The 15,559-nt window shown below is 37.1% G+C and overlaps 1 protein-coding gene across 1 annotated transcript; it reads right to left on the minus strand.

Annotated features, from left to right (window-relative positions):
• Positions 1-1,447: 1,447 nt before the first annotated feature.
• LOC111915471 (glutamate receptor 1.2) lies at positions 1,448-10,964 on the minus strand. Its single transcript, XM_023911132.3, has 5 exons — positions 10,319-10,964; positions 8,225-9,447; positions 7,829-8,129; positions 7,358-7,734; positions 1,448-1,820 (listed from the first exon to the last, which is right to left on the minus strand). Exons 1-5 carry the CDS (start codon positions 10,614-10,616, stop codon positions 1,485-1,487), a joined length of 2,535 nt encoding a protein of 844 aa, XP_023766900.1. The 5' UTR covers positions 10,617-10,964; the 3' UTR covers positions 1,448-1,484.
• Positions 10,965-15,559: the final 4,595 nt, after the last annotated feature.

A 15,559-nucleotide genomic window follows, 5' to 3' on the forward strand; every position in this document is an offset into this window, starting at 1 on the left:
ACTCCCCAGTCGGCCGAGCAGGTACCGAGTAGCGAGTTCTACAACCTTGCTTTTTGGGAACTTTCACAATATTACAGTCTTTGGAACGAAGAAACCAAAAAGGCAACTATCTTTGATTGTATATTTGTATAGTTACTCAATTTTAATAGCGCCATCTGTTTTGAGTATTAGCGGTGAGACCGTTGTGACCATTGGTGTTGCTGATGTACGAAACAACGTTCAAGCCGTTGGATTTGCAACAAGATTGACGGGTAGGGTGTAATCTTGGACTTTCACGTGGATCGTGGTCAAAGAGTATTAGCGGCGACAACCAATGCGAATGTTGGTTGTCGTTGCTAATAGCGGCTGTTGCCGCTAAAGGCGTCACCGCTAATACTCGTATTTCTTGTAGTGTAGTAGTAAGAAGCTTAAAATCCATTTAATGCAATAAAACTTATATAATTCTCCTTTTTGACTTGTACGTTGCTAAGTTTTAGGTTGTAAGGTGTGGACAATGCCCACTTTCGTTTATGTGACATTGCACCGGAAAACGCTATCAAAACAGCAAAAGAGGGTCGTGTTTGTCCATGAAAATGCCGTTGTAAGGTTAAGCAAGAAAAAAAAACAGAGAGGAAGAGAGAGGAAAATAGTCGTTGCCTTTCGTTACCATAATAACGCGTTGCAACATAACACCAAAAAACGCGTGGCCGGAGCGGTGTTCCAGCGTGTTAACGGTGTTTTCAGCCATTTTCTGGTGTCCACGTTAGAAAAACACCCATTGTCGTTGCCCATACATGCAGCCTTAATGATATCTTGCCGTTTATGGAAAGATGGATAAATTTTACTACGAGACCTTATATATAAGTAATTGTTTGTGCTTGTAATTAATTCACTTATGATAAATATCCTTTTTCAAAATATATAAGAGAAGATGCTTATTCAATCTCAACATGCAACAATCTTAAGTCCCCAACAGTGCATCTTTTGTAAATAGTCTAAAAGCGACTTGCAGATGCTTGGTGAGCATTGTGCTCACCATCAATGATGGGACATAAGTTGAAAGTGGCTGCTACCGACAAACTTTTCGTTTAGAAGATCAAAAACTGTCATCGAATTTGGTGAATAGCCCTTTTACACAAAATAGTATCAAACTACATGATCATAAAGTATTAGAAAATGCACACACTTGACACTTGTCATTGGCATAGATTTCATCAATAAAGTAATAACATGGTTATGATCATCAAATGTTTTTCTAATAACCTTAATCAATAAACTTGATATTTCACCATTGATATGGTATAGCCAAGTGACTAATCTTATTATATGGTGGGATGTTGCGGTCCTCTAAAAAACCTAACTGAATGGTGACAAATAATGTCAACAATCAGTCATTGTAACCATTTATCACTAATATAAAATTAAAATAGAAGTAAATAGTATAAACAACAACATGGTTAGAAATGAAATGTTTGCATGAATATAAGAATTGGTTAAGTGGTTAGTCATGTTTGCACAACATTTCTATACAAAAGATGCCTTATAGTAGCCATCAAATTGCGACCAACTAAAACTGAAATGATACTGTAGACCTCCATTTTCCCATGAAGTTGATGAAGTATAGACATCATAAGAGCTAAAGTACAAGTGATACCACTAATAATAAAAAGACCACCAAATCTATCAAGCTTCAAGGCCTGGGGCATTGTAGAATTTCGGGAGAGAACAGATAATCGATTTCCAAACCATCTGTTTTCCACACTTTCTAGAGTTTTATCCAATCTTATTCTAGCGATTACCCTTGACACGTCTTCGACCAGTGGTGAACCTTTTTGGAAGATCTGGAGATATCATATCAGTCAGATGTATATAATATATGATAATATAAAGCAAACTCTATATGGTTATGAGAAATGTAAATTTTGTATTGGCATATGTTTAACTATTTGTTATATATCTAGAACACTTTTTGCTATCGCGATGTTAGTGCCAACGTTCATTTTTAATCCATGTCAATGCTAACAACAATTATTTTTTCAATAAAATAATGTAAAAATAATATGTTGTAGTTTAGAATACTATCCAAACAAGAAAATAACTTGAAAATATAAATATTTTATATATTTATGAACAAACGACGCTCTATAGCCAGGAATATTAGCTTTAGAATGTTGATCAACTTTATTTTGAAGTATTCCATACCAAGCGATGAATGCTAGGTCACGTTGATGGTACTGGTAAAATGAGTTAAATGTCTATTGTCATATTATCCTGAGCAAATAAATTTCAAGGAAAATGATTACATGATATATACTTATGTAATCAATGTTTTTTTTAATCATAACTACAATGTATTTCACCCCAAATTCTTACAACATACATAGTAGGAAAAGTAAGGTTCTATTTCCCGATTCATTTACCTTATGGATATTAGCTAATTAGAATATTGCTATACATTTAGGAGATTATTTTATTATTGTATATATCCTTTCCTAATTATTTGTATATGTACCTCCTATATATATATGGGATCTTTATTCAATGAAAGTACGGGATAGAATTTTACCATATTAACTGTTATGGTATCAGAGCTTGGCCTCTAAAATTATCGCCTCCCTGCTTCAACCCAAGCTACGGCTTCATTCTTCTTCATCTGTTGAAATCATGTGATCTACCCATCTCCATCTGCTGAAATCGATATATTCATCTGCAACCCTAAAAATTTTCAATCCATTCATCTGCTGAAATCGAAGGTTTCTTCATGGGCAAAGACGATTCTGGATCTAGTGAAGTGAAGGCCACGACTCTGCACCCTGCATACACTGTGACGAACGTTCATGCAAAGATTCGAACTCTTGATGGTGTTAAGGTAACCTACTCTTCATGGACCAAGCTTTTTCGCCTTCATGCCAAAGCATACAAGGTCCTGGACCACATTGATGGAATGAAAGCACCTGTTGAAATTGACCCTGGGTACGACCAATGGGTTGAGATCGATGCCCTTGTTTTACAATGGATTTACAACACTTTATCTGATGACCTAATGGTTCGTATTCTGGAAAGTGATACCACGACTCAAGCAGCATGGAACAAGTTCAAAGCAAACTTCCTCAACAACAAGGGTTCACGAGCAACAGCACTTGAACAAGAATTTTCCAATCTTAATTTGGCAGCATGTTCATCAATGGAGGCTTATTGTCAGAAAATCAAGGATTTGGCTGATTAACTCGGAGACGTCGATAACCCGGTCACCGAATCAAGACTTGTTCTACAGATGGTTCGAGGTTTACCACTTGAATTTGATGTTGTAGGGGCATATATCAATCAAAGTTCTCCATCTTGGGAGACAGCTCGTAGTATGTTACAACTGGAGCAACACCGAAAAAACGCCCGACAAAACCAATCACATACGGCCCTTGCTGTTTTTGATGATCGATCACAGAAAAACCCTACAGGGGCTGCTCATGGTAACCGCAATCAAACCCCCTCTTATCAGCCCTATTCGGACAGTAGACAACAGCTAGGCAATAGCCGAGGACGTGGTGGGTATGGTCGTGGCCGCGGCCGTAACCCTCGAGGCTGAGGGGGTCGTGGTCACCAGTAATATTGGAACCAAGGTAACCCATACAACTGGAACTATTTGCAGCAATGGAATCCACCACCATCCCCATATCGATCACAGGGAAACAACCATCCAAGGACTCACTGGGCGAATAACTCGTTTACACACAACCCCGTTTATGGTCACATATTGCAGCATGGGTCCCTTGGACAACCTCCGATCCCACCTTCAACAACACATATTGCAGCCCCTAACCCACTATTATTCGGTTATTCAGACTACACTCCATCAGATTTAGCTCAAACAATGCAGCAGGTCAACCTAAATCCTACTGATCAGAATTGGTATATGGACTCAGGTGCTTCAACACATCTTACATCAGATCCAGGTAAAATATCCAGTCTCATGCCAACTTCTCCTATAACTTCTATTTTCGTTGGAAATGGGTCTAGTTTTCCAATTCACAGGGTTAGGCCACACCACTCACTATACCCACTCTCGTTCTCATGTCTTAACAAATATTCTATTTACTCCAACCATCATCAAAAATTTATTATCTGTTCGTAAATTCACTATTGATAATCAAGCTTCGGTTGAATTTGACCCCTATGGTTTTTCTATTAAGGATCTCAAGACCGGAGCTCTTCTTTCTCGTCATGACAGCACAGGTGATCTCTATCCCTTCACACCCTCAACTTGTTCGTCTACCCTACTTACCACCTCTCAGGATCGTTGGCATACTCGCTTGGGTCATCCAAGGGCTCCTGTTTTAGATTTGCTTCGTTCTAGTTTTTCTATTAGTTGTAATAAAGCTATGCATTCTACTTTATGCAATGCTTGTCAGTTATCTAAACATACAAGATTGCCATTTTATGATTCACGTTCTTTAACTTATGCACCATTTGATATTATACATTGTGACCTTTGGACATCTTTAGTTTTGAGCAAATCAGGTTACAAATACTACATGGTTCTTATAGATAACTTCTCTCACTATGTCTAGGTATACCCTCTCAAATTCAAATCAGACACATTTCTTAACTTTAAAAAGTTTCATAAATTCATTCAAACTCAATTTAACCGTACTATTAAAACATTCCACTGTGATCTTGGTGGTGAATTCGATAATAAAGAATTTAAATCCTTTGCCGACTCTAACGGTCTTGTGTTCTGCTTTTCCTGTCCACAGACGTCTCAACAAAATGGACGAGCTGAACGGATGATTCGTCGTCTCAATGACATCATCCGCACCCTTCTTACTCATGCCTCACTTCCCCACTCATTTTGGGTCGAAGCACTCCATACGGCTGCATATCTCCATAATATCCTTCCTACCAAACGACTCAACTTCGCTACCCCAACTTTCTCTCTTTATGGTCGTAAACCTACATACGATCATCTTCGCACCTTCGGTTGCACTTTCTATCCCAACATTTCTGCCACTCAATCTCACAAACTTCAACCTCGCTCCATCAAACGCGTGTTCCTTGGTTACCCTGAAAACTTTCATGGTTATCGGTGCTATGATCCCTCAACAAGCAAAGTTCATTTATCTCGTCATGTCACCTTTGACGAGACCTCATTTCCCTTTGCCGACACCAACACCTTGACATCATATGACTTCCTCGACGACCCACCACTTCACTATTTTCCATTCTCAACATCATCATCTTCCCATGACTCCCTAAATCAACCACCTGTCACTAAACCACCCTCCCAACCCCCTATCTTAACATATACTCGCCGCTCCAAGACGAAACCCACTCCCATCGCTCCAACCACCACACCATCCTCCACTCCCACCACCAACACACTAACCCCATCTACCTCTACACCTAACAGCGAAGACCCACTACACAATCCACCATCACCCACTCCGCCCAACCCACCTCTTTCGGCTCATCCTATGACCACTCGTCTCAACCTCCATACTACCACCTTATCTCCTCTCTCGCCGATTCCTACCTCTATATCCACAGCCCGGTCTGATCCTAATTGGTTACTAGCCATGGAAGAAGAATTTAGAGCATTACAGGCAAATGAAACATAGGATCTTGTCCTTCGCCCGTCTAATACTCCTGTATTTGTTGTATGTGGCTGTTCCGCCATAAGTTTAAAGTAGATGGTTCGCTTGACAGATATAAAGCACGATTGGTTGTTAATGGGAAATCCCAAACGGTAGGGATTGATTGCCACGAGACATTTAGTCCAGTTGTGAAACCGGCTACTATTCGGACCGTTCTTAGTATCGATGTGTCCCAAGCATGGCCGATCCACCAGTTAGACGTTAAGAACACCTTTCTTCATGGTGATCTTCATGAGACTATTTTTATGCACCAACCTCCAGGATTTGTGGATGCTCGGTTTCCTTCTCATGTATGCCGTCTTAGGAAATCTCTATATGGATTTAAACAGGCCCCTTGTTCCTGGTATACTAGATTTGCCACTTTCATCACCTCACGTGGCTTCCGGAGCAGCATATGTGATTCTTCACTATTCATATATCAGCATGGTCGACACCGTGCCTACTTATTACTCTATGTTGATGACATTATCTTGACGGCCTCTGATTCTTTTTTTTTGCGCAATATTATCACCTCTTTGTCTCAAGAGTTTGCAACGACTGATTTAGGGGCCCTTCACCATTTTCTAGGTATCATAGCCACACGTGATCAGCACGGTTTGTTCTTGTCGCAAGCATCTTATACTCGTGACATTCTTTAACGAGCTTATATGGATTCTTGCAAGCCTTGCACTACCCCGGTAGACACGTCCACTAAACTCAGTGCCACGGATGGTGAACTTCTTGATGATGGCACCTTATACAGGACTCTTGCTGGAGCTCTACAATACTTAACACTCACTCGCCCGGATATTACATATGCTGTTCAGCAAGTCTGTTTATTCATGCATGCCCCGAGAGAGCCTCACTTTCAGTTCATGAAGAAGATTTTTCGGTATCTAAAGGGCACCATTGACTATGGTCTTCAGTTGGTTGCTTCCCCATCACACACTTTGACTGCTTACTCTGATGCTGACTGGGGTGGATGCCCTGACTCTCGCAGATCTACCTCTGGATATTGTGTATTCCTTGGCCACAATCTAGTCTCTTGGTCATCTAAACGACAACCTACGATCTCCCGATCTAGCGCGGAAGCAGAGTATCGAGGAGTTGCAAATGCTGTCTCATAGACCACATGGTTACGGAATTTGTTACTTGAGTTGCATTTTTCTCTTCGCAAGGCGACGATAGTCTATTGTGATATGATAATGTTTCTGCGGTTTATCTGTCTCAAAATCCAGTTCAACATCAGCACACAAAGCATGTAGAAATCGACATACACTTCGTGCGCGAGAAGGTCCGCCTCGGTGAAGTCCGTGTTCTTCACATTCCTTCGTCTATGCAATATGCGGACATATTTACCAAAGGCTTGCCACGTTACTTGTACCAACAATTCACATCCAGTTTGAGCGTTCGTCCTCCCCCGCTCAAACTGCAGGGGACTATTAGCTGATTAGAATATTGCTATACATTTAAGAGATTATTTTATTATTGTATATATCCTTTCCTAATTATTTGTATATGTACCTCCTATATATATGGGATCTTTATTCAATGAAAGTACCTGATACAATTTTACCATATTAACTGTTAATGGAAACTTTCCGTTGCATTTCCAAATATCTATTTCCATGGCTCAAAATCATTACATGAAAGAATAACCTAACTAGTGGATGCATGAATCACCCCATAAGATAGATCTGTATGTACGTAAATTAGTGCAGATGATGAAGATGAAGGGGTATAGTACTTACAAAGGCAAAACCTGAAGTGATAGATTCAGAAGAGACCAAGGCATAGTCACCAGGGTACTTGCTAAGAAACATCTTGATGTATGGAATTTCATCAACAATGGCATCAGCCTCACCCTTTTCTGATAGAGCATAAGCATAATCCTCATATGAGTAGTATGCCCTCTTCCGATGACCTTCAAAGTGCATGTTCCTAACTGTGACTCCTCCCATAAAAGAGCCTCCATGAAACCCCACAATTCCGCCCTTTGAAGCTAATTCAAATTGCTCTACTGTCAACAGTGAAGTCAACGTTGCTGTGTAGCTCGTGATCAAGATAAGCAAAATGAGTAACCAGATAAACATTACAAATCTTGACAGATTGCTCGACAACTTCTCTCCTACAATACAAATGCAACATACCCACTCTTAGATTTTGATTAAATTCTAATTCAGAGGGTATATAGAGTGATCTTAGCGAGAAAGAGAGACAACTTTGAGCAAAAAAGATGGTCAACAGGATGTGCCAGAAGATTGTTCCAAGTCGATGAGCCGGTGAACATTCAGTTTCTTGATTCATACTTTCAATAGCCCAAACAACGAAGCCAGTTAGAATAAGAGAAGCCATAGCAGCTAGCCATAGACCAATATCAAGAGGCTTCAAGAAAAACCATAAGTCTTGTTTCTTGATTCTTACTAATGTTCCTACACCCAAATCCGTGTAAGTCGCTGTAAAGTCAACATACTCAGATCTGTTCGCCAAGATTGTTGAATCACCCACAACTGCATCAATTTCCTGTTCAGAAGCGAAGCCATAGACTACAAAAATTGGATGTCTCTCTAAGTAAATCAATTTGTTAGTGCTAAATTTGAAGTAAAAAACAAATATACCTCAGCATAGACCTTCTGTACGAGATCATCATAAGTGGCATTCTCAAATGAAATGAATACGTAGGGCACTTCATATGGTAACAAACCAATGCAAGTCTTGAAAACATCTACGGAGAACCCAACAGCAGTTGTAACATTTTTCTCAGCATCAAAACCTACATCAATGAAGTTCTTAAAGTTTCTTATCTTCGAAACACCAATTTTTAACCTTTTATTGTCGATTGTGCTTAACATCCGACGTTTTGGAGTAGTTGTTGACCCTCCATGCCAGATAACAGCTTCAGTACCTAAACTAGAATAGAGATGGATGTTGCTCCTGATCCCTTGTGAATGTGTCCAATATCCTACTCTCCTCTCACCATAGTCGATGGCATTCATAATCTCATATCCATTGGATCTTACTTTTCCTTCGCTAAGATCAAACTCACCACTTATACCCTTAAATCTTATTTTCAAAACCTCATGCAAGAGCAAAGGACCATTATGTGGGACTCCAACTTTCTCAACAGACAACGCAAGTGCCCAAATGGTGTCATATGCCCATATGGCAGAAACAGGAACTTCTTTTGTTACCAAGGTAGGGTACTTCTTGTAAAAGAAATTATGCCATCTTGATGTTAAGTTATACAGTCTGCTGGATGGGGGAACATAAGATCTAAAACCTATCGCCCCTTGTAATGACTCAATAACTTCAAAGTTTGTTGATCGAAAGAGGTCAACTGTCTTTTCAGTTAAAACCCACCCATATTCTTCGCTAACCATTTGTAAACTTTTTGCTTTTAGGAAAAGTTTAGATGCTAATGAAGGTGACATATGTACAATAATTATAGCTGTGTGAAAAGTCATGAACTTTTTCAACTCATTAGCGATGTCATCAAGAGTGGCTGACGCTGAAATGGCACTTCTATAACTTATCTGGATGTTTTTATCTTGGAATGACTCAGCTAAATATGGTAAGATCTCCCTCCCATCATCATTGTCTTCATGAACAAAGATAACATTCCTCCATTTATGTGTTTCCACAAGGGCAGCAATGCTTTTGGCCATACTGGATTCGTCTTCTTTGATTTGGAACATGTAATGGTAATCCATTGAGGACGAACCAGCAAAAGAAAATATAGGAACTTTAGCTTTATTAGCAAACACTGATAATAGCTTCGACTGAAGATGCGTTTCTGGGCCTATGATGGCTTGCACCTTCACGTTTTTGAGAAGCTCATCTACTGCTCAAGCAAGCATAAAAAAACAAATTAGTTATCTGAATATATAAACTATTTCAAAATAAGAGTCGAAGGAAAGGGAAAATGCATAAAAACACAACCTATTATGTATTTATATATACGTACGAAAAAAACCCTATATTATTTAAAAAAGACATTATTTTTTACCCATCTAATTAATTTATCCAAATTGTCGGTAAAAACCTGTTAATTAATCGGATTCATTTAAGTGATCTGGTAATTAAATGTGAAGTGGGCGAATCCTTTAGCCTCTTACAAATGATGATGTAAAATGAGTGGCTGATCTAGAAATAAAATCAAGTGGGGTCCACATTAAAAAAAATTTCAAGTTTTCAACACACTAACAAAAATTATTTAATCCTAAAAAAAATCTAATAAATACAAACAATTATAAAATTATAAAATCCTAAAAGAATCTAAACAGTTAAAGGGAGAATCTTTGTTCTAGAAGTATCAATTGAACGGAAATAAGGTTTATGAAGCTTGAAATGTATTGAAATAGATTTTTGATTTTAATCCATATTTTTGTCCATGTAGTATTAGTGGTGAGAGTCAAGTGGGGCCATGCATCCCACTAGCTTGGTTGCATGTAGATCTGCCGCTGGGTAAAACTCGATCATTAGCCATATTATCAGCCACATAATATTCATAACGAGTTTTAGCTCTTGATAGATTATAAGATGGTGACACGGATTAATATGTTTTTTACCAGAAATTTGGATAAGTCGACTGGTAATAAATAACGTGCATTTTATGAACAAGAAATTAATATGATTTTTTTTTCAAATATAGAATGGTAGGTTGTACTTTTTCTATATATTTGCCCTTCAAGAAAATAAATAAGTGAGCGTACCAGCTGACATAGCGTTTACCAGATCTCCTTTGGAGTCCCTAGTGTGAACAACTATCCTTGTTTTGTAACTGTGATTAAGAGCATAAAAGTCAGAAATGGCCATGGTAATGCACCTGTGAATGGACATCCCTATCCATGACTCCATATCTAGAATAATCCCCATGTCTATTGACATATCTCCATTTATTTTGATGTTTTTGCTTTCTGATGGAAGTACGTGTGCACCTAATTCATGGTTTAAACAGCAAAAGAGTATTAGAAGGGAAAGGCTGATCTTCTTCTGCTCAACCATCACCATCTTTGCAGATATGTGCTTCTTCCGAACTACTTGTACTCAGCTATATTATATGCATATAACGTGCATGAACCATAAACTATACTAATAAAGTATTACAACTGACAATAGCATTGATCTTGCACTTGATTTCTTTATGAACGGGTGATAATTAGTTGACAATGATATATCAGAACCTGAAAATTGAATCTTGAAGGAGTCAAGCCAATCTCTAGGTCCCAGCAAATATTAGGCTTTCTTTGGATCAGATACGTCCAAATGTTAATATCTAAAATCACATGGATAGCAAAAGAAAAAATTAATACCAAAAGTATAAAGCTTAAGAAATTACCTAAAATTTTAGTGAAATTAAGTTACCTTATACCTTTTATTCCTACAATTATTCGTACCCATTAAAATTATAACAAATCAATATTTAATTTAATTTTATTTGATATATTGCTAATATAGCTTTAATGAGTTAGTTAAAAAAATATAAAATGATGACCCTTGTTATAGTTTTATTGGGTAAGAACATTTATAGATATAAAAAATAGAAAACAATTTAATTTCTTAGAATTTTATTACAAGGATTAGTTATCCGTTTATAATGATAATTTTTCTACAAGAGCTAGGAATTGGCGATATTAATTAGAAGTCTAGATACTCCACTTTTTTATTTACCATGCTAATGCTTCATCAATGGATTTTCATTTCAGGTCAGAAACTTTCAAATTCGATCACATGTCATGAATTGAAATATACTCCATCGCGTCATTTAATGGTTACAAATACTTCACATAATATTACAGAATTGTCATATGTCGACAAACTACCGGGAAATTACATGGATATGGATCTTCATTGCTTGATGAATAATTTTTTGGCAGTTGACTTGGAACCTCAGTTATTTGACTTGGTCTAAAAAAATAATTGACCCACTCAAATCATCGTAATTCCATTTTCTCTTTTTATATTTGGCTGGTCACAAACTTAGTAGCTACTAGAAAACTAATCCGACGTATCCATGGTTATTTCGTTTCCACAAAATACCGTCCAAAAAGGGCTAAAATAGTGGCAGAAAAGTTTTCCACTACCTAAGAATAGCTGGTACTAGATAAACGAGTTGTTTTTGACCAAAATAGAATTATTGTTATCGAAAAAAGTGAGTTTCTTACCAAAATAGAGTTATTGTTATTGAAAAAATCTGTTTACCGATTTAGTACAGTTTTAAAAATATTACCTAGGATATATATATATATATATATATATATATATATATATATATATATATATATATATATATATATATATATATATATATATATATATAGATAGAGAGAGAGAGAGAGAGAGAGAGAGAGGTTCAAATGTTTTTGACATCTATTGTGTGCATAAATGCACCAATAGGAATTCAGGAAAAAATTAATTCTTAAATAATCAAGATAAGGCTAGATATGTAATTTTACATATAAATTAAATAATAACCAAAATTAAATCCCTTGATTCATGGATCAAATCTCTTAAATTAGACCACCGATTCTCCATTTTCTCTAAAAATCATCGTTTACACCGTCGGACTCTCTGGATTAGTAGCAGCAAGGCAACTGATTTTTCTAGGGTTTAAAGTCGTGGTCTTCGGTTGATCGTCCCAGAAGCAGAAATTAAAACGAAACTAAGGAGCTGTTCAAATCGGTTCACTTCATCTTCAAGTTCTCCATCGTCATCTTCAGTTGATCGTCCCAGAAGTCATGGAAGAACTGTTCTCCCTTCATCATCGCTTTTGATGCTTAATTCCCCATCTTCTCAGACAATAACAGTCTGTAATGGTAATCATATGTAATCAATCTTCCTTTTTTTTTTTAAGCTTTTGGGATTTTTATGAAGTTGAATCTACGAAGCACATGAACGAGTGTTTGGTAATGGTTGTTAACTACTCATGTAGTGACAAAGAACATGGTTTGGCATGCGAAATTAAAGCTTGCACAATTGAACATGGTGATTTGGGTGTTTAAGAGATATATTGAATGTATATGGTGTTACAAAAAAGGACTAGATCTAGACTACATAATTATCACACACTTACACACTCACTTCTACATCTCTCAAACACACCTCTACAAGTGGTATGAACCCACTATTTATAGAGGTGTTTACATGTCTCTCTCTCACTCTATAACAAATGGGTCTAAAGGCTAATACTCCACATGCAAGTGGGTTTTACAAAAGTCAAACATTTACAAAGTCATGAATGAATAACTTTGCAACCCCAACATTCTCCCCCTCAAAGTTAGGAATGAATGACCCACTTCAAATCTTCCAAAATCAAGCACTACGCGGTTCGAGCCTCAAAGGTGACACATGTCGAAACGAACTTCAATCTTCAATTCTTCCATGACTCTTCAATTTGGGCTCTAGGATGTGAGACCATACAAACTGAGCAGCAACGAATGATTAACTTCAAATAATCACCCCAAAGTTGCGCATAAAAACACACCCCAAAAATCTTCAATAAACCAAACCCATTTCGAATACATCACTTCCGAACTTCCAATTGCATCATCTCGTGAGCTTTAAAACTTCAAGATCACTTCGGTCTTCAAATCCGCGTAATATGAAAAATTCAAGTTCGAATTTCCATATAAAACTTCTCCCCCTTTTTATAATCAAAATTTGATTATAAAACTCCAAGGAAAAAGAACGTGCTCTATTCGGAATTTTTCATGTTAAAACTCCCCCTTAACATGTGACATAAACTTTATGCTTCAATCCGGAAAATCCAAAAAATATTGAATTTTTAGCTTCGTTCACGGATCGCCTTTGACAAAATTTCTCAAAAATGGGTAGAAATCATCAATTTCAAAATTCTGCAGTGACCCGTTGCGCCAAAAACAGCCAAATATGCGAAACACACTCCCATTTGCGAAACTGGGTAGAATGTGTAAATTCGCACAAACTGCAGGGACCAGATTTGAAAATTCTGCAATTTCAGCATTTTATGACCCCATTTACGAAGTTGGGTATAAACTGTCAAAAATGCGAAACTACAGGTACGCTTTTTGACAATTTCTGCATGTTCTTCAAACTTGCGAAGTTGGGCAACTTGTGTTATTTCTTGAAAAGAGCAGGGACCAAATGCGAAACTCTTGGCTTTCTTCTTCATTGAACTGGTAATAACAGGCTTTGCATTTTCATTCTCATACCCTTCGCATCCCTTCGCATGTTTCACTCACCAAAATGCGAATCATAACGAGATGAATTCGCATTTTGATTCCAATACAAAACTCCAAATGCGAATTAAACACCAGATGCACACTGCAGTCACACAAATGCGAATCCTTATCTCTTTTACCAAACGCGAACATTAGTTTTGAAACCAGATGCGAACACAAATTTATTTTATATGTGAATCCCAGTGAACAACAGAATCAATTTATAAATGCGAACCAAATTTTCCATTCCAGATGCGAAATCATTTTTGAAACCCAGATGCGAACACAAATTGATTTCATATGTGAACTGTTCTTGACCTCAAATGCGAATATCACCCATATGCGAATGAACATTTTTCTGACTTCCAATTTGCGAATTGATTCGACCATATGTTCATCAATGGATCCAAGTTTCCATCAATTCCAAACCTTCCAAGAACGAATCCAAACACCAATATTATCGATATCGCATCCCAGTTCAAAACAAAACCAAAACCATCCGATTCCTAACTCCAACTCAAGCCATCGATTCCAAACAATTACAAATGAAATCAATAGAGTCGACTTATCAGCCTTTCCAGTTCGCTCCTGTTCGTCTTCCAAAATCATCAAGAACAAGAACATCGACCTCAATAATCAAGCTTTTCTTTCTAAGTCGGGAATGCGAACTCGATTCTTGCTTGCAATCATCGCCTTAAATTTGACTCATCGATTCCCAACATTCACAATCGATTCACTCAAACAGATTTTGACTATTATCAAATCAATTTTGACTTTTGAAGGTTTGATCTTTCATTCGCAATTGTCGACAAACAATAAAACCGATTATCTCAATTCGATTTTTGGATCAAAATGAGATTACTTCACTGTTCGTCATATATTCTTCACAAACATTTGACATTTCTTGATTAATTTCATCATGATTAATGAATCATTTACCGGTTTTTGAGTCAAAAACCGATATCATCATACAACAAATTTACTGAAATCGATTTCAAAATTCAGGTTAACAATCAACAACAAATGATGATTAGAGATGAAAGAAAGAAATCGAGAATCAAGAACAAAAACGCAACAGATGAATCGGCTTGGATTATAGATGTACAACCCTTATATGCACAGGATGAAGAACCATGAATCAGCGAATCATATAGCTGATTTTAATAAACTTTTGGGCTCTTTGTTTTAAGATATTGGATCGAAAACGAGTTTGGGCTCAGTATTAGGATATGAACAGTAATTGATTTCCATTTTGGGCTCTTCAAGAATTGATTGATTATTTGGGCTACTCGATGAACAGTATCCATTTATGAAATGAATTACAATGAATTTGGACAAATTCTTGATTCAAACGAATACATGCAATTTGAAACTCGAATCAAATAAACGAATATAAAATTGGATCGAGACTTGATCAACAAAAATTTATTGGATCACAACAAATGGGTTTTTCAACAAAAATTTAGATCCAACGAGTCAAATGATCACAAATCAAAAACGTTACGCACGAATCAAATATTACGAGAGAGACTCACCAAAATTGTTCAAGTTACGACAAAAATTGCCAAACCGAGAATCGTTCTTCAAAAATCACCTTGATCTTGAAGACCCGCTCTGATACCAATTGTAGTGACAAAGAACATGGTTTGGCATGCGGAATTAAAGCTTGCACAATTGAACATGGTGATTTGGGTGTTTAAGAGATATATTGAATGTATATGGTGTTACAAAAAAGGACTAGATCTAGACTACATA

Source organism: Lactuca sativa, chromosome 8, assembly GCF_002870075.4.
Source record: "Lactuca sativa cultivar Salinas chromosome 8, Lsat_Salinas_v11, whole genome shotgun sequence".
Taxonomy (NCBI): Eukaryota; Viridiplantae; Streptophyta; class Magnoliopsida; order Asterales; family Asteraceae; genus Lactuca; species Lactuca sativa.

Bases quoted from the DNA above. Each gene is read 5' to 3' on its own strand.
- LOC111915471 (XM_023911132.3), bottom strand. From the start codon at position 10,616: ATGGTGATGGTTGAGCAGAAGAAGATCAGCCTTTCCCTTCTAATACTC. The intron at 9,448-10,318 runs GTACGCTCACTT...TTGCTTGAGCAG, and splicing joins GGTAAACGCTATGTCAGCTG to TAGATGAGCTTCTCAAAAAC. The intron at 7,735-7,828 runs GTTGTCTCTCTT...TTTGTATTGTAG, and splicing joins GACCATCTTTTTTGCTCAAA to GAGAGAAGTTGTCGAGCAAT.